At 34.2% G+C, this 24,974-nt stretch overlaps 1 protein-coding gene across 1 annotated transcript in view; it reads right to left on the bottom strand.

Moving 5' to 3' along the window:
* Window positions 1–24,188, bottom strand: part of LOC129257388 (major facilitator superfamily domain-containing protein 4A-like) — a 29,892-nt gene extending 5,704 nt beyond the window's left edge. The window contains exons 1-4 of the mRNA XM_054895696.2: window positions 23,974–24,188; window positions 20,008–20,256; window positions 11,731–11,848; window positions 4,890–5,017 (exon numbers count right to left, since the gene is read on the bottom strand). Of these exons, the coding sequence (XP_054751671.1) occupies window positions 4,890–5,017; window positions 11,731–11,848; window positions 20,008–20,256; window positions 23,974–24,132 (654 nt within the window). The 5' untranslated portion in view covers window positions 24,133–24,188. The remainder of the gene's footprint in view (window positions 1–4,889; window positions 5,018–11,730; window positions 11,849–20,007; window positions 20,257–23,973) is intronic.
* Window positions 24,189–24,974: the final 786 nt, after the last annotated feature.

The raw sequence follows: 24,974 nt of genomic DNA, 5'->3' as shown, positions 1-24,974 counted from the left end.
AAGGTGCTTTTATACCCAAACAACAAGGAAAAATATATCTGTTGAATGTGTTCAAGCTTCAAAGTACCCTATGATTGATTTTACACCCTCCTAAACTAGATAAAGTTCCATGAGCAGAAAGCCTCTCACATTCCTAAAAAATAAGGATTCTCATTTTCCTTACCTCACACCTAAATTATGTAAATGCTTTCACATTGTAAGAATACCTAAAAACTTGGGGGAAATTCCTGTTAAATTTCTTGTTATTTTGAAAAATATCTACTGAATTGCAGATTTTTATTCTGACATATTTATCTATTTTAACTTATATCTATTTCATTATTATTATTGTTACTATTATTATCATTTATTTATTTATTTTATTTTATTTTCTTTATTTATCTATTTTTCATTTATTATTATTATTATTATTTTTTTTTTTTTTTGGGGGGGGGGGGGGTATTACGAGTACTTTGCTTTCACAATAGTAAAATACAGGGCCAACTGTATAATAGCATTATAGTTGCTATTCAGGGGACATGAAACAGAGGGGGGGGGGCTTTATTTCCCCCTTTTTTGCAAGGTCAACCCTCCCCACTTTTAAAACCACGCAGCAGCCCCCTGCTATTATGGTATATTTGCCATGGAATCCTTGATCCCGATTGGCTGGTGAGAGTTGTCACCAAGGTAGTTCTAAACAAATATCTGGTATCTTCTATGATCTGGTGGGTATGAACGCATCTGTATTCTCTCAGAGAGTAAGAGAACAGAGAACCGACAGTATGATCATGGCTGTTGATTAGTATTCCCATTCTTTCAATCTACAGGAAAGTACCATGAACCTTTAGGCCCGTTCACGCATGCAATCCTAAGGGGCTGACACAAACTGCAGTCTAAAAATACCAATCTAAAAAATAAATGAGTTTATTTTATTTTTCTCAATTTATTTTTCAGCCAGTTTTTTAGGTATTGCGATGTTGATAGATACTAACCATTTTAAAATTTGGACATGTTCAAATTGAATGTGGATGTCTGTCAAATATGCATTATGAATATACAAATATGAAAATATGTGACAACCTGTGACAGGACCCTTGGTAAAAGAATCATTATTTTCCTTTTGGGTTTGTTATTTTATATAAATGATTATCCATATCAAGGTCTAGTCTGTAAGGACTCGCTGACCGGTCAGTACAGGGGGTTTATTGATCATCATATGGTATTGGATCCCAGCATGTGAAAGGTCAATGCTCTCTGCTGGCTCCCCATACCCTTTGTATTTGGAAATATAAAGGCCTGTGTCTTCTTTTTTTTGGTTTTATTTCAAAATGTTATTTGTGTTTTTAAGAGAATTGGAAATAAACAAATTGGGGTTAATCATGACAAGGACTGTCAGGTTGGCACAGGTAGAATGGAATGATGATGAGTGGGGGAATGGGGGTGGTGGGGCATGATAAAAGAAAGAGGTGAAGTAGAAAGTGAGTGGGAAAGTTGTAGTAATACAGAGAGTAGAGTATTTTTTATCGAGAATAAGTCCTGAAAATGACCCAGACTTGGGATTTGACTTGGTCTTGAGTTGACTTGGACTTGAGCTATGGGCAACTAACTTGGGAACTTACTTAACTTATTGCCAAAAACTTGGGACTTGACTTGGACTTGCAATAAATGACTTGAGACTTGACTTTGACTTGCAAGAAAATGACTTGGATGCAACTCTGTCTACAGAACATGGACCAGATGTCTTGTAATTTTTTTACCCAACCTGTTGGAATTACCCATGTGTTTAGTATGTAAGAGCACTGTACTTGATGGACCATTAACCCCTAACATATTGCTGTTTGGTAATGTACCTGAACAGGGCCCAGAGACTGAGAGGCCCAGAGACTAATACCCCTTTCATAAACCCAATAAAACACAATTATGCGGCTAATAGCAGCATAATTTGGTCGTAAAATCAGAGGAGGACAAGAGTTATCCGCATTATTCTGATGCTGCTATTATCCGCATAATAGCGGCATCGGGACAAGATTTTGAGTTTATGAACGTATTTCCAAATAATGCGGATAATTGCCATGGTGCGGTCACAAGGTCACCCTTTTCCACCACAACCACATTGGAGGGGGCGTGTCCAGTTGTCATGACGATTATCCGCCTTTTTCAGGACGGGCGCTCGTAAAAATAATTTATGGAGTTTGTGAACGCAATTTTTATTGAATTATCCGCATTACTCTTAGGCGGCTAATTGGAGGATATGTTTTATTGGGTTTATGAAAGGGGTATGAGAGGCACCGAAGAGCTACCAGTACCATCTTCAAGTACTTCAGATCATGCACATACTAAAAGTCAGGTGTTCAAAGAATGTTATCTATCTCTCCATCAAAACAGGGTACTTGCTACACTGTGGAAGCCATTTGAGTTCATCTCAATATTGCACATGAATAATACAAACAGACCAAAAACAAAAAATTACAGATTAGGTAATGCATTTAAAGTCTATTTTTTTTATTTTGTAGCTATTTTGAAAGGCTGGCTGAAAAAACGCAATTGATATCATTTCTGATACCATGATAGTACAATATCTAAGTTATCCACTGAGACCACTGAAGTCTTATGAGATAACAAACATATGACTGTTTAGTTCAACATATTGAAAGGGGTCCATACCTTCTGTATTAATGCCTTATATAATTGTACACATTATAAATATATGTTTTTATTGTTTTTACACATGAAGGTGAAATAAATGAAATGAATGATATACATGTTTAGGGACAGTGATTTTCCGCGATCGCGGAAAACGGGCGGAATTTACAGAATCGGCCGTTTGAAACGGAAAGTGGCTTTACAAACGGAAATTCACGGAAAACATGTTTTTTCTCAAAATGCACAAAATAGCAACAGAAATTAATCCAAAATATGAATATCAACTGAAAAAACACGATCTCACTTTGCAACAACAATCATGACAATCAACACATCCCAACTACACTCGAGCCTCTCAATCACTCGATCGTATCTAAATTAGTTTACACTCACGTCCGCATATAAGGCAGAATATGGCCGTGTGTTGCTGCCCTCTGCGTTCGGTCATAATATAATGATCACGGTGATTCAACAAATCCAAAATGGCGGATAGGCGGAAGTCGTTTACTGCTCAAAACGATGTCCGAAAAGTCCCCAAATCAGCGATAAAATCCCATTTAACAATAAAATAATGCTAATAATATGAAAGGTGAGAATGTATTCATGTTGATTATGTTTCTCTAAATAGTTTTTGAGCTCGAATCTCTTCGATTAAAATGGATTTAAAGCGATGTTAGTACATTGGTAGATGCAAATTTTGAGCAGCGCTAGCATTTTGACATCGCTACTCATTGCGTATTGGTTTTCTATGTAAACAGAATTGTCAATTTTTCATGTACACAAAGTCTATGGGGAAACAGAATTTCCGTTTTCAGACATGCTGAAACGAATTTTGAGATTTTCTGAAACGGAAAAGGCAATTTTTAGAAACGGAAAATCACTGTCCCTACATGTTTCATCAATTTAAGCCATGTGAGCACTTATGAAATTAGTGCCAATAATGAAACCCTGCTGAAAAGATCCAAAATGGAGAAGTGGAGAATGTAAATAGATTTCATCAGCATTTGCATATTAAATACAAATTCGTTTGTAATACATATGATAAAATATATTCTATTGGCATCGGTAACACTACTGGGGTGTTGCAAGAAAATATTGTGATCAATTGAAAATTTCTCTTGCAATTTTACATTGATAGATCAATTTCATGCATAGCAAAGCAATTAACACTCCTTGCTGCAAGATAATCAGCAATCAATCGCAAATTGTGATCAATTGTAAGACATGATTTTGGGACACAATAAATTTGTGATTAACTGCAAGTTTGTTTGCTATGTCCTATTAGTCTGATGGCTTCATCTTATAACACCATACTCTTGTAGACAAGTTATAAAGTTTTTTGTTACATTCAAGAATGTACCTTTGAGTTTCAAGTGATAAATCAGTTTAGAATGAGAAATTCCCATTTTAAATTATTGTGTCTAGTTTTGAGGAAGAAATTCCAGTTTAACTTAAAGGTCAAGTCCTAACAAAAAAATGTTGATTTGAACAAACAGAGAAAAATCAAACTAGTATAACGCTGAAAATTTCATCAAAATCGGATGTAAAATAAGAAAGTTATGCAATTTTAAAGTTTTGCTTATTTTTCACAAAACAGTGATATGCACAACTCAGTGACATGCAAATGAGACAGTCGATGATGTCCCTCACTCACTGTTTCTTTTGTTTTTTTGTTTGAATTATTCAATATTTCATTTTTTACAAATTTGACAACAGGGACCAACTATATAGTATTAAACAATGCTAATTCCACATGTTCAGGGAGGAATTAATCATTGTTTCACTTGACAATGAGGAGAAAATTAGAATATTTCATATTCCATATAATATATACAAAAGAAATAGTGAGTGGATGATGTCATCAGTCTCCTCATTTGCATACTGATCAGGATGTGCATATACCTGTTTTGTGAAATTAAGCGAAATTTTAAAATGTCATAACTTTCTTATTTTACATCCGATTTTGAAGAAATTTTCAGTGTTATGCTATTTGGATTTTTCTTTTTTTTTCAAATTAACTTTTTGTTGGGGTGGACTTGTCCTTTAATGATTTTGTGTGTCAAGTCCGGTTTAGATCAAATTAGGGTTTCAAAATTTACGGTCAGAAGTTTGAGTTCCAAGAAACTCCAGTTTTGAGTCATTACTTTAGTTTTTGAATCATTAAACTCAAATTCCGACTCAAAACTGGAAGAAAATATTGCTTCTTAGAATATGCGTGAACCACAAGATTACACCATGAATGTTAATTACTAACTTCAAAATCTTACCTGTAATCCATCATATATGAAGAGGAGGAAGGCTGTTATAATTGTGATAACCACTATTTTTGATCTGTCATTCTGTAAACATCTTCCTTGAGTTTTCTTTGGGCTCTCTGGCTTGGCAATGTCTTGGTCTGAAAGATATAAAAAAATAAATACATCAAAATAATCAAAGGCAAGTAAATAAAATAATCCTGCAAGATCCTACATAATTTATCTGCCATTCACTGAAAATTAAATGAAACTACATGTATTTTTTTGGTAATATCAAGTTAATATTGCGTTATTTCTCAGGGTAGGCCTATGGTAAAAGGACACCTGCTCTAGATAAAACTTGGGTGTGGTATATTCTTCTTTCCTTTCTAAATGGTTAAAAGATTTCCATGAATAAAGGTTTTTCTTGTAAATATAATTTAATGATGCAGTGTTTTTATTCATTTTGCACTTTCTGTGCCATTATAGAGGCATCCCTTGTCCCCCTTCCAACAAAGCTACAGCACATAATATCTTTCATGCTCAACAATTTACATGCGTAGGTGGTGTGCTAATCTTTTCTCCACAGTTCTTGTGGTGTTCGGATGGTTACACTTCAAAACTGTGATTAGTGACAGCTTGAAGAAGAAAAAATAAATCTTCAAAAGTCTCACAAAATCTACCACAATTAGAAGAAACCACAATAACCTGGAAAATAAGCAGTGAATGACAATGAAATTAAAGTGAATTCTGGCATGGGTGTATTTTCAAGGGCGACATTTTAGAATGTCTTTTTGTTAAAGATGTCATTCATGCATGGGTGCTTTACACTCCCACAATACTTGCACTTTACCAGTTAAAGTTACAGTTCTTCTGTGAGGAAAACTATTTTCACAAAACAGGTTGCTCTTTTATCTTGGACTCATCATATAAACTAGAATCAAAATATTTGCTAAAATTCTTAAACGCTATTTCATCTGATTTTATTACAGGACATGAGGAGCTGCCCGACTGTGACATCATGAAATAAAAAAAATTCTAACTCCATTTTTCTTTGACAGATATTTATCAAATCTTCATCAATATTTTTGTCTATACTTTCTCTTTATTTTATCAATAGCAAGTTATTGTCAAGGTGAACTTCCACTTTAATGCAGTTCTGCACTCCACTTTTGCTAGTGCAATTTTCAATTGTTGGTAATACTCTTGTGATGGTCAATACATCATCAAACTTGAAAACCGTGATTAAATGATTGCCTAATGAGGAAAAAAACAACAACATAAACTTGAGTGCATGGGACTACCTAAAGATCTACCCGGAACCATTCTCCATCCATGAACCTCTCATCTTACATACTTCCTGTTGCATGCTTTCTATTAATCACGACCTCAATACTAAACCTTCTAATAATTTGATTTAGATGACTACCACTACCTAAGGTCTGACAACCGCAGTCCATCAAAGATGATTTATGCTCACACTGACTTATGATTCATGCCCCACTATCTCCCATAGGGATCAGTTGAATCATGGGAGAATTTGCAAGGCAGACTGAGGGATGACTCCATTTCATGTAATTAATGAGCTTTCCATCAAAACCCGCAAAATGCTCATTTTGAAAGGTTGAATACTTCAATTAAATGCTCAAATAGAGTTCAGGGCTGACCAAATATAGTTCCATTAATATGAAAAACAGGAAGCATTGGCTAATCTTTATCAGAAATTTACTTTTTTTTTCAAAAGCTGGAAGAAAATGTTGAAGAGTGGTTGTGTGGTTACCTTTACAAGTGGTTGCATGGTTACCTTTAAGTGAATGCTACGTTTTAAAGCATAACAACTTTTTTGGAAAGTACAACTTAGCCCAGCAAACAATCGTAATCACATGCAGGTAATTAACGAGCACTTTATACAGACACAGAGGCCCGTATTCTGAAGTCGGGTTTAACATTAACTCAGGTTTAAAGTTGTGGTTTAAGTATGGATAGCCAATTGGTACATAAATCACCAACAGCAGAAATATAATATTTCACCTCACTTGGCTCTCAAATCACTCATAATTGTGTAGAAAGTATAAATAGATTATTTTCTGCACCATCGATGAATCAGGAAAGAGCACAGTAAACATAAGAAACATACAACTTAATAAAATTTTTGACACTTTTGGCTTCCCATAATTTTAGCACAGAGTTAGACCATGGTCTAAGTTAAACCTGACTTCAGAATACGGGCCAGAGTGATATGGATATTACCTCAAGTCAATTGATGCAAAAGTAGTTAAAGGAAACAGCTGTATGCTCTGTAAATACCAGCACATACATCGTAAGCACTCTGACATACTTATTGAGCCTGACAAGTGGATAAGTATCATATGAGATGAAATATAATTATTCAATTAGGTTACTGGTAATAAGTGGGTTTAACTTCACATGCATGGCTTAAAGTATAGCTGCCTCTAATTAGCAGTTTCAACGACCCCTCTACGTAATCGCAAATTGTCTCACTAATATGCGACTCTCCACCACAAAGTTACAATAGCAGTTTTAATATTGAAAAGACTAGAAAAAGGTAAAATTTTGTGAAAAAATCAAATTTTATAACTGCTGACTGAAACATTTCAAATGTTTTTTTTTTCTTTCAAAATTTGACGGCCAAATATGGTCTGTAATGCGCCATATATAAACGTAAACCAAATTTACCATTCAAATAGTTTTTTTTAAGGAATTTATATAAATCAAATGTTTTTTTGCAGAAAAATGGTGAATTCAGTTTCGTGACTGAAATTCATTAATGAGTTCATGAATGTTTATCATTAGTTGGTGGTGAATTCTTTTACATAATTTTAATATTTTAATTGATTCCCAGGCCTTCTGTAAAAGTGCAATGTTCTTAGTTTGATTTGGAGTTATAAACCTCATCTGCATATAAGATTTTTTTTAAATCCAAGATACTCTTAATTCAATTCATCAAAAGAGCAATTTTCATAAACTGTGAATAGATAATGTTATATAATCACAGGCTCCTCTTCAACTAAATTTAAGTACCAGCCACCATCCCTTACTAATGGTTGCTAAAATATTTCTCCAACTCCTTTGTGCCATCAATACTAAGAGACTGCATGCTTGAATTGACCCATTGGGGAAAAACTGTGTTACAGTGTGTTCACAGTGTAGAACCCACACTGTGAACACAATGTGAAATCACAGTGGCACTGTTATGTTTTCATAACATCCACTATATAAACACAATGTGAACACTCACACTGTCAACGTGTACACAGTGTGTGTGATATTGCTTTCATACTTTAATTCGAGCATTTTCATACTATGAATCTTCATATATTCCACTATGTGATCTGTCTGTGTGAACAAACAGTGTGAGTGATATTGCTTTCATACTTTAATTCGAGCATTTTCAAACTGTGAATCTTCATATATTCCACTATGTGATCTGTCTGTGTGAACAAACAGTGTTCGTGATATTGCTTTCATACTTTAATTCAAGCATTTTCATACTATGAATCTTCATATATTCCACTATGTGATCTGTCTGTGTGAACAAACAGTGTGAGTGATATTGCTTTCATACTTTAATTCGAGCATTTTCAAACTGTGAATCTTCATATATTCCACTATGTGATCTGTCTGTGTGAACAAACAGTGTGAGTGATATTGCTTTCATACTTTAATTCAAGCATTTTCATACTGTGAATCTTCATATATTCCACTATGTGATCTGTCTGTGTGAACAAACAGTGTGAGTGATATTGCTTTCATACTTTAATTTGAGCATTTTCATACTGTGAATCTTCATATATTCCACTATGTGATCTGTCTGTGTGAACAAACAGTGTGAGTGATATTGCTTTCATACTTTAATTTGAGCATTTTCATACTATGAATCTTCATATATTCCACTATGTGATCTGTCTGTGTGAACAAACAGTGTGAGTGATATTGCTTTCATACTTTAATTCGAGCATTTTCAAACTGTGAATCTTCATATATTCCACTATGTGATCTGTCTGTGTGAACAAACAGTGTGAGTGATATTGCTTTCATACTTTAATTCGAGCATTTTCATACTATGAATCTTCATATATTCCACTATGTGATCTGTCTGTGTGAACAAACAGTGTGAGTGATATTGCTTTCATACTTTAATTCGAGCATTTTCAAACTGTGAATCTTCATATATTCCACTATGTGATCTGTCTGTGTGAACAAACAGTGTGAGTGATATTGCTTTCATACTTTAATTCAAGCATTTTCATACTATGAATCTTCATATATTCCACTATGTGATCTGTCTGTGTGAACAAACAGTGTTCGTGATATTGCTTTCATACTTTAATTCAAGCATTTTCATACTATGAATCTTCATATATTCCACTATGTGATCTGTCTGTGTGAACAAACAGTGTGAGTGATATTGCTTTCATACTTTAATTCAAGCATTTTCATACTATGAATCTTCATATATTCCACTATGTGATCTGTCTGTGTGAACAAACAGTGTGAGTGATATTGCTTTCATACTTTAATTCGAGCATTTTCATACTATGAATCTTCATATATTCCACTATGTGATCTGTCTGTGTGAACAAACAGTGTGAGTGATATTGCTTTCATACTTTAATTCGAGCATTTTCAAACTGTGAATCTTCATATATTCCACTATGTGATCTGTCTGTGTGAACAAACAGTGTGAGTGATATTGCTTTCATACTTTAATTCGAGCATTTTCATACTATGAATCTTCATATATTCCACTATGTGATCTGTCTGTGTGAACAAACAGTGTGAGTGATATTGCTTTCATACTTTAATTCGAGCATTTTCAAACTGTGAATCTTCATATATTCCACTATGTGATCTGTCTGTGTGAACAAACAGTGTGAGTGATATTGCTTTCATACTTTAATTCGAGCATTTTCATACAGTGAATCTTCATATATTCACTATGTGATCACTCTGTGTGAACAAACTGTGTGAACATACTGTGTGACAATGTGTTCCTTCCAGCAGGGTATGTTCACATCTACTGTAGATTGTGTTTAAGTTTATTTTACCCATATTTCCTTTATATCACATTACCAGGTCTCCTACTATTTCTTAGGTATTTCATAAACCATTCAAAATGCAAGCTATATCCAAAATGGTACTGAGAGAATTGTGTAAACTGTAAAATATGTAAAAATTTGATGGTAGAATTCACAAATATTGACCTGCCCAAACACCAGCAAGTCTCAGATTTGCAGCTCCATAAAGCTTTCTTAAATAAATATTTGGAGGAAATGTGTGACTCTCATCTGACCCTCGTCTATTAAAAGACTTGGATCTTCTTAATTTGATTAAAAATATTCCCTTTTCAATAAACAACAAGTGGACTCTAAATTTCACAGCTTTGAAATAAATCCAGATTGGATTTGATTAGTGACCAGCTCTTCAAAGAGAGATTTAAATTCACCCTTTTTACCCCCTTATTATTCCTGCTATCAAATTTATTGATTAATAAGCTTAAATGGAAGCTTATTTCAGGTCTTGATAATGTTCCTAAAACAAAAAGAGCATATGTTCTAAAACAAGGATGATGTACAAGGCATGAATTAAGAATGTGTTTTATTGGATAGATTTTACAATTTCACATGAAACATTATAATGAGTAAAATATGTGAGTATTTTAAAAACTTTTTATATTAAAATACTTCTCAAGCATGGAATGGGATGTATAGCTAGTCTGATATCTAGCCTCTAATTTTTTTGGGGGTGGGAGGGGAAAACAGTGTCATTGGTAGGTTAGGATTTTTTGTAACATAATTATAATAATATGTATATGTCTAAGGGATCGTTTTAAAGAAAAAATGAAAATATTACAAAAAGAGGGCACTAAATATTAAAAAAAATCAAATTACAATTTTTACAAAGAATCAAACAATGAAAAAAAAATTGAATGCCACTACACTTTTGTAAAATTTTAATGTTATGATGATACGTTAACAAATTCTATCAACCCTTTACCAAATATTTACTGAGGCTTAAATATTTAAGGGAAACTGCACTGAATTTAACTTTGTAATTGGTGATATGATACAAAAAAATGGAGTTATATGTTTGATTTCTAATCCTGAAATTCCCATTTGTCATAATCATGTGTTCCAAATATAACATTCTCATAATTCATCAGTTTGCAGCACATGTGGTAAATTACAACAGCCAAGCTTGATTTTGGGACAGAAAATATAATTTCTAGCAGAAAATGTGGTTGCCATAGTGAGATCCACTTTCACGTCGCTATAGGCAAAAAAAAAGATAGATGGTGAAACTAAGAAAATTAGTAGAACTACACCCATTACAATACCCTGTATGACGCAGATAAAAATCTTATATCCTATGGGCTTCCTGAAATGGAGGGTTTTGATACTTCAAGATAACAACAAAGTGTTAGAATTGCCTAGTTGGTAATATTAAAACTTGAACAGTATCAATGGGGCAAATTCTAATCTGTGACCATTAAAATATAGCCACATGAAAAATCAAATTGATCAGAGAAACTCAATATGTAGTTTGAAAACTTCAAATAGTAATTTGATTGTGTCATTCTGATAGAAATAGAGGATTAATTCATAATAAGAACAATAAAATTGGCCCATTACAAAAATATCAAAGGTTAGTGTGCTTGATTGTAGCTACACGCATGACAGACAGCACATGATACTCAAAAAGTTTGAAGTTGATTGGCGTCAGTGTTAATAAACGGACCATCAAAGGAATCAACAATCTGTGCAGGATTCCACAACCTCTGGAATATTTCTGATATCCCTTTCTCAGCCAGAAGATAAAACATCAATATTCATTCTAGGATTGGCTTACTCACCTGCATCAAGATCTACGTAGTTTGAGCGATTTAAGACGGTGATAAAACTCCGGTCTGGGGCTAGAGCGCAGCAGTATCGACGGACGTTCAGGGCAAGAACAAGACTTACAATGGGAATCTGTAGGTTTTATGAAAAACAAAAAGTTACTTGTTATGTTGTATAAACCTAGAGAAAAGAAAGAAAAAGATTAACTTAAGATGATCATGATAATACTAATGACAACAATGATGGTGGTGGAGGTGATGATAGTAGTCATAGTGATGATATTGATTAAGATAATGATGATGATGATGATGATGAAGTGATGATGATGATAATACTGATGGTAATAGTCATGGTAGTAGTAATGCTGATAATTATGATGATGATACTAAATGTAGCTTTACCCAAATCATCCTCTGAATACATGACAAGAGATCTTCATACAAATTTTCCATTTGATATCTTACGTTCATTCAAAACATAACTTTATCACTGGTTCTTCAGATAGGAAATTTAAATGGGACAAACCATCAAAAATTCCAAACTAAAATGTATATTCCCCAGAGTGGTATTAATTCTACACTCATATTTCAGGCAAAATAGAGCAATCAATTAGGTATATTCAATTTCCAACTTTAATCAGAGAATGTAATTAATAGTAGAATATTTGTCCTATATAGTCATATTTTGAAGAAAAGTATGTCAAGTAGAAGAAAATATCCTATGGCTCTGTCAATTATCTCATACGTGAGTACATCACATAACTGATCAATGCATATGAATGAAATCAGTCAATTTTATATCTCAAATGATGCTGAAAAAAAAGCTGTCAGCCCCCCACCCCACCCCCTTCTTGCGAATAATCTCTTGGTTAACAATACAGACATTTTAAGAGCGGCAAGTCTGCAACTTAATTATACTTCCCACGCCACCTACGCCTTGGAGTGATGACATACTTATGATATTTGCAATAATATTGAGAGACTGATTGAACCGTCTGTGGAAAAAACAGTGGGCAATACAGTCCAATGAGACAAAGACTTAATCCAATTATATTCTAGTTGGTTAACAAAATAAAATCAAAATACTTCATTAAAGGAGTTTCTCTGCAGTCTTGAATTTGGGGACCCAAATATACTTTACCTTTATTTCTATCTGATTTGGTTTTTACCACTAACAGTTTTTCTGAATGTGTTTCTTAAAGTTGTTTCTAAGTAATGCAAGAATTCGAAACTCCATCACTTTCTTCCACTAGCTCAAAAAAGGTTAAAATTTGATCTTTGATGATTTAAATTCTTGCTTTTAACATGCAGCTGAATGCAAATTTTACCACTTGCCACAAACTTACAAGGGTTATAGGAAAATCACTCACAGAAAAAAAATCAAATATAATTTTTAAAGCCTAAAACAGGTCAACAGTCATGCGTATAGTTGCTTGTAACTAACATAAAAGACGACCCTGCTGTCCCCCTTTTCCTATGGTAGCAGCAATGTCAAAATGCAGATGCAATTTATATATTTCACCTCAGAGCTGGGCTTTCCACCGATACTGTCTTTGATAAATACCCATTGGATAGACTTAACAATGAGACTTTAAATGGTCATTTCTAATGCATGTCATGGCTTTGTGAGGCGCCACATCCCAAGTCTTCTCGAGCCTCTGGTTCCTGATTATCTATCCAGTTCAGAGGGATAGTGCAGCATTCTGCACAGAAGAACTATTTCAGAGAATCACCCCCAGAACCACCCCCTACAGTGCCCTCACAGGAATACTTCCCTCTCCATGATCTGGACGTCCTGGACTGCATTCAAATAGCACTCTTTAATTTATCCTAGAAACACCATTTTCACAGACATTTCACAACAATATTGTCTTACAAGCGACCTTATTACAGACCACCCTGTTGTTGTCCCCCCTTTTGTATGGTAGCAGCAATGTCAAAATGCAGATGCAATTTATATATTTCATCTTTAAAAGTAGGCTATCTGTTGCTCTGTTGATGTTGTTTTTCAGAAATGTCCACTGGTTTTCAAGAAAACAAATGTTTTTTTAAGACACAAATATGAAAAGCTGATAATGGTGCATTTTAACAGGCAACTCTCCAGAACCACAAAGATTAAGATTTGATTAAAGGCAACAGATATCTCAACTGTAATTCTACAGTAAGATTGGAGTAACCTCCTAGCGCCTTGGACTTGCATGGTACAGAATTCAAATTATATACTTTCTGGATCAAACAAAGTGTGCAGCATGCTGAGTAAATGGGCTTGATGAAAAGGGGAAAATACCATTGATGAAAAATCACTTGAATGCTCTGCCAAAGTATAGCCATGTTTTGTGTTTGCCCTTTGGTTTCTGATTCAGGTTTGTGATTAAGGAAGTAGCTTGAACACATCCAAGAACTTCAAACTGCAAGGAAGCATGCACAACTCTCATTGAAGTCCTGCTCATGCGATTCATGCTCATAACAGTCCCCTCATGGGAGCACCAATCCCCCTCCTTGATCCAGAAATCAAAGAGGCTTGCACAATAAGCCCTATAGTGAACTTCTATCCATAATTCAGGAGCATGTGACACCAAGGGATCAGACAGATTACAGAGATAGAAGCTTTATGGATATAGATAGCTCCTTATTCATTCTTATTTATTCTGTGTGGTATTATATTTTAAAATGGGTCAAACATTACTAGAAATGGCCAGAACCAGACATGCATTTGATTCCTTCCCTTTTATTCTTGCAACAATGAGAATCTAATTCAAAGTTGTATCTTACACCAAGTTGTATCAAAAGATGATTTTATGTAGAATGGTATACCAATCCACATGATTTGGGGGATTTTTAATTTACATTGGTTATTAAAAAACCCTCTAATGTTCTAAAGAGTCAATATCATAATTTTTTTTATCACAACAAATGATGGTCAACTGATTGAAAGAGAGTGTAAGTTTAATGCTGCTTTAAAGGCAAGCTGTCCTCCAATGACATCAATAGAGACTTTTAGCAGCAGTGAACGAGAACGACGTAGCAGTCGTCTGATCGTTGAGTCAACGTCGTCGTCTGCACTTGTTCACTACAGATGCGAATACTTTAGATTTCACTCGACTTGTACGTGTATGTACGTCCATGTGAAACAGCGCGATAACCAGCGGGTCATGACACGCTGCCTGACCCGGAAGATCTGGCGTACCATCGCCTGACGACCCGGTCGGGTGATGCGAAGGTGCAACTTGTGCACACTTGCCCTTTCACTTGCTTTGATTCCTTTTTACGCGAGTTAGGATATATGTCAATATTGATTTTGGAGATAAGAAAGCAATTTCAAATATGATAAACATAATGCATCGTACAACTTCAATTAATTTTGTGAAAAAGTCACTGAAAACTGTGTTTTAAAAGGGAAAGGTTGATCTTCATGCTGAGCTTGAGGGTTGAAATGACGTCACCCACGTGCACGTCGACTATGATTTAGGAGAACCGCAAAATGGATGTGGCGAGGTTCTCGATTCTGATAGTGGACGTGTGTGAGGACCTGAGGCATATGGAACGCCAAAAAATGATGTCATCTCGTATCAGTCATCTATGTTGACGTGCGTTTCTAAAAGTGCTCAATTTCAATTTGAGGTCCTCGAACAGATGTCTGAGCTATAGAGACTAGTCTTGATTTTGTTGTCAACAGAGTACTTTAAACAAATTTGTTATCGTTCTATTGGTTACATGTCAAAGGCAATAATATCAAAATGTTGCATTCTGAGTAAGGAACCAGGAATATACTTTGAGCAGTAAAGGGCTCAAGCTAATGCTATTCAAAATGGATGTGGTATATTCCCTTAATTCTGGAGAACAATAATTGTTAATTTTCTCCTCACATATGAAAATCCAAATTACTCACTGTATTTACATCATGATTTTTTTTTCATTTGAGAACTTTTGACTCATCTTTAATCAATCGAGAAATCCATCCTGCAAAGCAAACAATATCCTTTCTAAACTACTTTACACACAACTAAATGTATTTCACCGACTGAAAGCTGTACAAACAAAGCTCCGAGCAAAATGAGATCTATCACTTTAATTTTCAAACTTCACATCTCTTCCAGATACAGAAACAAATATCATTTGATGTGACATCCGAAACGACATAGACTTTTGTCGTGTCGTCATTGGTAACCCAATCGGTGAACAAACACAAGATGAATTTGTAATAGAATCAAGAGGGATGAGACAGGAAGACATGGGCTGCTTCAACTTGATAACATTGGAGTCGGAATAGTCAATAATGACAGGTTTAATCCTCTATAAATGGAGTAGTCAAAAGCCTCTTGAGGAGAATAAATGTGGTTGGGTGATATTGCTATGATTTTTCATCACTCAATAGAAATCAAATGGATGTTGATCAAATGAAAAGAAAATTTTCATTGAACGCACTCTGAGTAAAAAAAAATATATAGAAAGGTAACATGTTTGTTGGATAAAATGCTAGGTGAAAAGCATATTCTATAGGTAAAATTGATACAAAATTGGATAAAATTCACAAACTGTTTGGCAACATATTATCAAACAAAGTAACAGGATCCCTCCAAATTATTGGGTAAATTATTTCAAGGTGATGAAAAAGAGAGTTTCTGTTCAGTTTCTGTTCGAACTCTTCAATTAACTTTCATCATCAATGTTGCCTTCACTTTTTTAAAACCCAAAACAATGATCCGACACATAATCATTGAAATGGGTCAAACCTAGATCATCAACCTAACTACTTTTGCAAAGTGCAATATAAATACAGACATTGATCACTTGGCTAAAACAAGTGCTAATAAAGTGACATAAGGTCTGATTTATCATGCAATCATATACACTTTCAGTAATAATTCAACTGTGACATCTACAAGTTAATATGAGATATATCATGATCATATAAAACAGATATACCTGTACATATTCAATACCACTTGATATTCATAGGAAAGAAATAGTTTAATTCCTTTCCCATCATCAGATATTACCACTGTGATACAGAGATAGATATTAAAGGTTGACACTAATACCTGCAAATAATTATAGAAAGGGGTATCTATTTCTGGCATCCATAAATGTTTCCATTGGAATTGTTGCGTATGGATATTTGTCACAGAATTGATGACATGGATGAAATTTTCTACTGCGCTAACATCTGTTTTGGAATTTATTTGAAAGACCTGACACAAAACCTGTTCCAAACAAGAATAAAAATATTGATTGGAGAAAAGCAGTTTTCAAAATACATGTATGTTTCCCTGTGTACAACAGCTTGAATGGAAACCCCCAGGCTGTGTAATATTATACTCAGTGGAATATGTATTCTCCAGTTTATTCAATATTCAATACAATAATCAAGGAATTGATTTGGTAGCTAAGGTTTTATTAGAAAGCAAACTTGGAATACCATTGATGCCAAAAAGATCTTTACCCCTTATTCTTGTTACTGAAAAAATACCATTTTAGATCATACAGGCAATGTCTAATTGTTTACAACAAATGGCTACCATCATTTAATTGAAATTCACGCACAATACTGAGAGGATTTTGGTAAAAGCTTTGCATTAGAAACAAGAATTTGACACAATTTAAGGGAGGGGGAGAGGATGGCAGCCCTTCCCTCTTGCCAAAATGGGATAATATTATTTTCTTATGGATAAATATCAGTTATCCCACTTGTACCACCACTGCCTATTTCAAATGTACAACCCTTCCTGCTAATACTATTTGTTCTTTAGTGCTTTCCCAAATTAACGAATTACTCTCCTGAAACCAGGATCCGCAATAAATACTAATCATATCATAAAATAATGCATGGGAGGAGCGTCTGACACTGGACTTTATTACAGAGCATTGGCCATCTCTCACCTCGCATCTGACCGATTAACGTCCCAGAGGAGAAAATAGATCAATTAATGAGCATTAGTGGACGTAGTTAACGACTGCAAATGATGGACATTTCATTAACAGGAGATGATTTTTGTCTGGTGCAAACAAATGTAGTCTGTAATCACAGACCCTAATCTGACACTTCAAACACAATGTCGAAAAGCATCAATCAGAGCCTAACCCTATAATTATCTGCCAGTGTTAGAAGAACTAATGATATAGAAGACCATGCAAACTGCTAAGTCTCACTGGTCAAGCAAGCCTATTTTTCATAATTGTTCATGACATAGGTTTTGAGTCTGCAAACAACAGTGTGTAAATATAACCAATTCCCAGATATAACAGTCTCTTCTGTGTCCATGCTAATCCCACTATAATGTGTCATGTCTATTCATATTAATCACCTCTAAAAGCTTTGCACTTTACATATTTCAGTCATAATGGCACCCCATCCGCTTGCTTTTATTTTTGCGGTGTGAAAAGATTTATTTTTCGGAAATCTGAAATGTCATTCCAACAAGTCCATTACATATCTAACAACATACATGTATGCAGGATAATATTCGCCTTGATTCAATTTACACAGTGGTTTTAGACTTCTTAACCACAACCTGTGACACTGGCTACCAGTAGTTCTTCATTTATTAATCATGGTGGGGAAACCCTTTTAAGCACTATTAAAAATTATTAGAGTTAAAAATAGAATAAGTATATGAATAACAATAAAAAAGAATAGTAAAAGTGGAAATAGGAAGAAGACAGGGCAAGGATGTGGATCAGAATAGCAATACACAATAGGAAAAAGAATAACAATATATAGTAACTAGTGGTAGTAAAATACGAGCTGGGAATGGATAGATTGGTACCAAGTGACCTCCCTTCAAAAAGTCATATTGTACATATGTACAATATAACTTTTGATTTTTGGAGGGTAAAACATGTGTTAAATGAATGGGGAGAATATCGATTAATTTGTTTTTGTAATCGATACATTTGTATATCGATTCCCAAAAGTGGCAATTTTTCACTGATCAACGCCTGGAAAAAAAATGTGCAAAAAAACACAAAATAGATAACTTTGATTTCCTTCCCTTACAAAAAGGATCTTGCTTTCATTTTAGGATTCCACGCGGACTAAAGGAAAGATAATCTACTCTTTGAATATCGTAAGGTCGTACTGTAGGCAGAAAGAAGTGGATTTTGCAGTACTATCTGAGCGATGCAGTGCACCAGAAATGATTTTCTACAGTCTTTCTATACCTAGCTCTGCCAAGGTAACGGAAGGGAGTGCTATGCGAAGATCACTCTTCGGTATGGTTTGCAGTGTCACTTTTAATTTGAAGCACTGGCAATTTGATAAATATTAAAAGACGCTGCATTCGAAGGATGTAATGAAATGTTTGGAGTTCATTTGTTACTTATTGGAGTTCATCGTTCTCAAGTGTTGAAATGGAATTTTACAAATATAAGGTCTAGATCTAGATATAAGTAGAGCGTATGCCATCTAGATAGATGTAGTCTGCACTATGGTAAAAATCATGAAGAGAGACTTGGATCGAGGGATCTATTTACTATAATAAATAGTAAATGTTCTATCATACAATATTACTGGACTATATGAACTCAAAATAGACCTGTACAAGGGATAATTTTATATTTGTCATACATACAATCCAGTATATTGTACAACAGATTGTACACTATTTATATAATAGATAAGGAACAGGACAATAAGAGTAGGAATATTCCACTTTTATATAATAACAAGAACAGGAATAAAATAAGTATGGTATGAGGGTAGATGTACAATTGTATTACCCTCATCTTTAATCTCACCCTTACATGTACTCTTATACTTATTTTATTTCTGTTCTTGATCTTCTTGTTATTCTTATTTTGATCTCCTCCTTGTTCTTGTTATTCTAAATTCAATTTTAATTCTAATTTTATCAATTTTAATGGAATTTTAATTTTAGTTTTGATTTTTATTTTGATCTCATTCTTGATCTTATTCTTATTCTCCTTTTCATTCTAATTCATTACAATTCACTCCATTCTATATTTCTCTTCATCTTAATATCCTTATCTTCTACCTCACACCAATATTCCTATTCTCATGTTTCTTGAAAATCTTATTGTTATTCTAAAACTCATTTTCATTCCCATGTTTACTTGAACCCGGACTATGCTTTTATCATCATCTAACTTTTATTCTTACCATTACTCTTATTCTTACATTGCTCATAATAAAAAATATTTACCAATCCCAATAATGTTGAGTACCAGTAATATTTATGTAATGCATGTATAACAATTCTATTGGTGACAAATACAGGTCTATATTTATGTAAATGTACATAAATCACAATAAACAACCCTTATCATCATTACCTGGAAAGCAGCCATGATCCAGAAGGCATATTTTACATTGGTTTTTGACTGGACATCTTCTAAGCTACTCATTGTCCCTGAGACATCGTTTAAGCCTGCATCGTCACTGCTTCTAACAAATATTGGAAGCTCATCACTGGAGCTAGATGACCCATTGGAAACCAATGGAGTGCAATCAGTGTTGAGAAGGAAAGGTTCTGCCAGAAGGGGGCTGATAACTGCCCCCAGACCATAACAAAAATGAAGAGCCTGCAAGAGAGATAAAATAATATTATTCGTGGATATTCCAACAGTAACATCACAATTAATCATTTGGACATGAGAAAATTCCATGAAATAATAAACCCTTTTTGACATCCAACCAATCTTTTTCTTCGTTCTTTGTTCATTTCATGAACTGATTGAGCAGTAATATTTAGAAAGCATGACATTCCATACGAACTAAAAAACAACAACATTTATTTATATCATTTTAGAAAGTTCCCAGATATAGGAGGGGGCAGATGAACTTATCGAATCGTCACTTTACGATAATGATGTTTCATTAAATAATGCCGGGTAGGTATTTAAAAGTAGTGACAAATGCTTTTCTGACAAAGTTCTAAGTGGTGTTTATTATCATTCATCATAAAACTAAGAAATATTAGTTATATTTTTGTCTACATGAAAAGATAAGGATAAATCTCATCAGGGTATTATAAATAAACTTCTTGAGTATATTCTATCATCACTTTCTCATTTTCAGAATCAATACACGTACATTATCATTACAGGTTTTTGATCACTAGCAGACCTATAAAATACCACAGATGAAATAGTACATCTTCTTCTTCCCATGATAAAGTTGAACTCAATACAAAGATTAAAAACAAAATATCAAATACCCCAGTGTAGTTGCTGACCAATAACAGGCCATGAAAGTATCAAAATAACATCTCAAGTTCCTTAAACATAATAAAACTTTAAAGATTACGTTATCAAAAGAACGTGCCAAACCACTGTTGAGAAAACATCTCCCCAAAAGGATTCAATCTTCCTCTTTATGTCTGGCATGAATATTGGACACCCTGTCCTATTGTTGCCAGAAAATATTATTTTTCTTGTTTGCAGAAAGTGGAGAAGGGAAGGAAGGGGCATGGAAGCAACAACACCAAGATGGGCACGCATCGCTTGCTTCGTAATCTCATCTAAACTCTTTGGTAGATATGAATAGAAAAGGACATGAGCGGGTATTTATGTTACGATGGTTGCTATGGTGATTATGACCGCCCTAGGAGGATGATATGAAGCAAACAGATTTTATGATGGGGAGATTATGTGTGGGAGGACAATAATGAGTGCAGAGCCAGAACAAGGAATGGAAACCAAAAGACAGGTTTTATACAGAGAGATGTGGGAGGTAAAGGCGACCGGTACTGGAATCTAAAGAATCATTCTTATGGCGGTACTGATCAGCTTCTTACGGTATAATATCTAACATCTCATTTATACACCAGTCTAGGACTATGAACACCAAATTAAGCAAAGAGAAAATGCAGTAGATTGATAGAAAGTTTCCCCTGGAAAAATTTACTTTTTTATGTCTCTTTGTTTCCCATAAATTTTGTGAGATCATCAAAAGGCATGATATTATACATTTTTCTCTACTTATTTTGATGAGAATACAGTAGGTTCCAATTAAAAAAGAAAAATATATCACTGCATAATTTAAGCTCTATCCAACTAACCACTAATATAGTAATTTGAACATTAGGCCTATCATATGATATCACTGTTGGTGAGGGTGATATGCAAATTATCACTTGACGACAAGCTGGATGTAGCTATCTAAGGGGCTAAGCATTAGCCAATCACAGAAGTTGAAATTGCACGTCAATTACGCTCTGTGTGGCAAAATGATCAATATTCATGAGCTGTGCGATAGTCCAGGGTTAAGTGTTAACCCCGGCTCAGCAAATAGTATGGGGTTAAGAAAGACAGTCTGAAAAAAAAAAGAGAAGATAGTATGGGGTTAAGGATAGTCCGATATTAAGGGGTTGAGGATAGTATGGGATTAAGGAAATGCAGTGTATAAAGCATATGAGAGAATGCTAACAGTAAGCCCAATCACATTTTCGGATTGTGATGCAAAGGTTGATTCGAAGATGTAAATGAGGCATTGTTGTGACGATGGGCATCACTGCGAGACATTACCGGTTGTAACAGAGCCTCTGTTAGCGCATTGTTGGGGCTAACAGTGTTTATACATGTATGTGGCCAGTCCTGAACTTTAGCATTCATTGAAAACACTTTTGACCCAGAAAAAAATATTAACCATAAGGGTTTGGGATATTTTGTTCTTTGAATAAAACATTGACTATATGCTCCAATGGCAATGGAATTGTGTGTTTGGAGGAATCATCAGATTAAAATAAAAGAGATATTTCTAAAGTCATAAAATAACTTTGTTGAAAAAATGTTTTGCTTCCATTCATCTGCTTGGAATTTTTTTTATCGCAATCTCAATAAGTTCCAATAATTTGTAGGAGTGTATCACAGCGCTGAAACACCAATTGAATTTCAGTCTAGAACACATCAGAGTTTCTAAAGAACCATGGACCATGACTGAACCTAGCACTAGCTTGCATTTAGGAACAGGGCTGACTGGCTCAAAGCATTTCATTTGATTTTAAAGTTGAATGATCTTGATGAAAGGTATGGCAATCTGTGGATTATAAAGCAGACTAATGGTGAAAGTGAGGCCTTATTATAAACCTAGGGTTGACAAGTTATCGAGTCGTACACCTTTAATGCAAGCTACATATGACATTATGAATTGATGCAAGGTTTGAGTTCAAGCCCTGGGTTTTCAAAAATTTTGACATTGAACACTGGTTACTTATCAAAATAGTGGCATTGAAGGTTGGTCTAAGATGTAAATATTTATATCTGATTGATACAAGACTGTTAAAACCAAAATAACCATGCAAACACATGTAATTCTGAATGCATGTGTCACTTTTGTGAGCAATTATAATCACGTCTTGATATCAGGTCATCTATCCATGCAAGTTCGCTAGTCAGCCAATAAGCATGCAGCCTTCTCTGCATGCTTCATGATGCCACCGCATCTCCTTCCATCGTGATGTTGTTGTAATAATATACATCAAAGTTGAAATTAATTTGATGGTTTTCAACCTGCATGTATTCATACTTAAACAAAGAAAATTTGTTCTCTCTGCAGTTCAACTATGGCTATTTTCTAATAATCCTACTGAAATTAATGTATAACAGTTGGCCTTGCACTTGTCAAAATCAAAAATCTTTAATCATGATGTTGATAATTGACAAAAAAATATGTAATGAAAAAAAAATCACAGATTAAAATGATTTTATTGCCAATATACATCTTGTAGTTAAGGACTAGACTTGAAAATGCACTTGCTTGTATGAAATGTTAATTTTACCTATGTTTATTCAAGTAAAAGTCTTAAAGATTCACGTTCAAAATGAAGTATATCATGTAGACAGCAAAATATCTTATTAGGCATTTATCTGCTGGTCAAAAGGACTGCAAGAGTCACATAAACTACTACTTACAAGAAAAAGCCTAAGTATTCATGACAGTCATGCGTGACTCCCTAGTTTTGTAAATAGAATTAAATCAATCAAAAACTAAATTCTCTAAATAGGGTGAATTTAGGAAATAAATGGATTTATAACTAGAAGATCCTGATAGACTCAAGCAATAGTATATCACATGAACAGGAAAACGAAATTAAATTTGATTACAAAATATCAATCGCGATTGACAACATATCAATTCACCCTTTTTGTTGTAAAAAAAAGGATATCAATCATTTGCATACATGCAATCAAGATTTATGATTGATTCTGTGATCTGGGATTGTCTTGACATAGATTGTGCATATAATTCTTGCGAGACGACGCTCGCTGGGAAATATCCATAGAGAGATGAGTACTGACCTGCAGAAACGGTGAGACAAGTTTGCCGTAGATCTTGAGCAGTGAGACATTGGCTGTGGTGTCGATGATACCCATGAAGAACCCCATGATAGCAAGATCAACAAGAAGGACAGGTAGATTCCGACAGAGAGGTATGAGACTCAGGGTAATACCAATCATGGTGTTTGAAATGAGGAGTAGAGGATCCCCACCATACCTGGAAAAAAACAAGAGAGAAATACTACTACTACTACTACTCCATTAATATAGTGCAGCTACTCATATCCTAATTAACTTAATGAATGGTATTTCAGCAACCTGGCAGTGGCTGAGCGACCATACAGGTGCTGAACATGTACTGCATGTATGTAGGAAAAACATCACCCCCCCCACATAAATAAATAAATAAATACATAAATAAATAAATAAATAAAAATAAAATAAATAAATAAAAATAAACAAAAATTAAACCAATATTACATGACATCACATGTATATTTGAAATCCTATATACTTAATTAGCACTACCAGCATAATTCCTTGGATTTGTGCAAACTTGAACCTGTTTTTGCATATCTATGTGCTATTTCCTAAAAGATGTCCTGGCATTTTGCATTTTATGCATTATTCTTTCATTCACAATTGAATTATGTAAATGCCAATTTGACAATGGAAACACAAAGAAAATTGACAAACACAAGAAATCAACCTCATCTTCATTGTTATTTCTTATCAATTTTCACTACAAGCGAGAACATCCCATTAACTGCAATGCAAATATTTAGCATCATATTCAATAAATGCATTGCAACTCCTTCATTGACAATGTAATGCATTTCTCTTCAAAGAAATATCTTTATGTACATGGAGGTTAATCGAAGCATAATATTTACTGACATGTAATATTTACATTATGAATTTGATAAGCTTGATATACACTACGGTGAATAAGAAGAATTTATGTGGATATGGGAGTGGAGAATTCAATAGGGTAGGTCAAATGTGGAATTCAGTAGGCAACA

Source organism: Lytechinus pictus, chromosome 3, assembly GCF_037042905.1.
Source record: "Lytechinus pictus isolate F3 Inbred chromosome 3, Lp3.0, whole genome shotgun sequence".
Taxonomy (NCBI): domain Eukaryota; kingdom Metazoa; phylum Echinodermata; class Echinoidea; order Temnopleuroida; family Toxopneustidae; genus Lytechinus; species Lytechinus pictus.
Note: the sequence above shows the minus strand (reverse complement) of the source record. Positions and strands in the feature narration are given on the sequence as shown.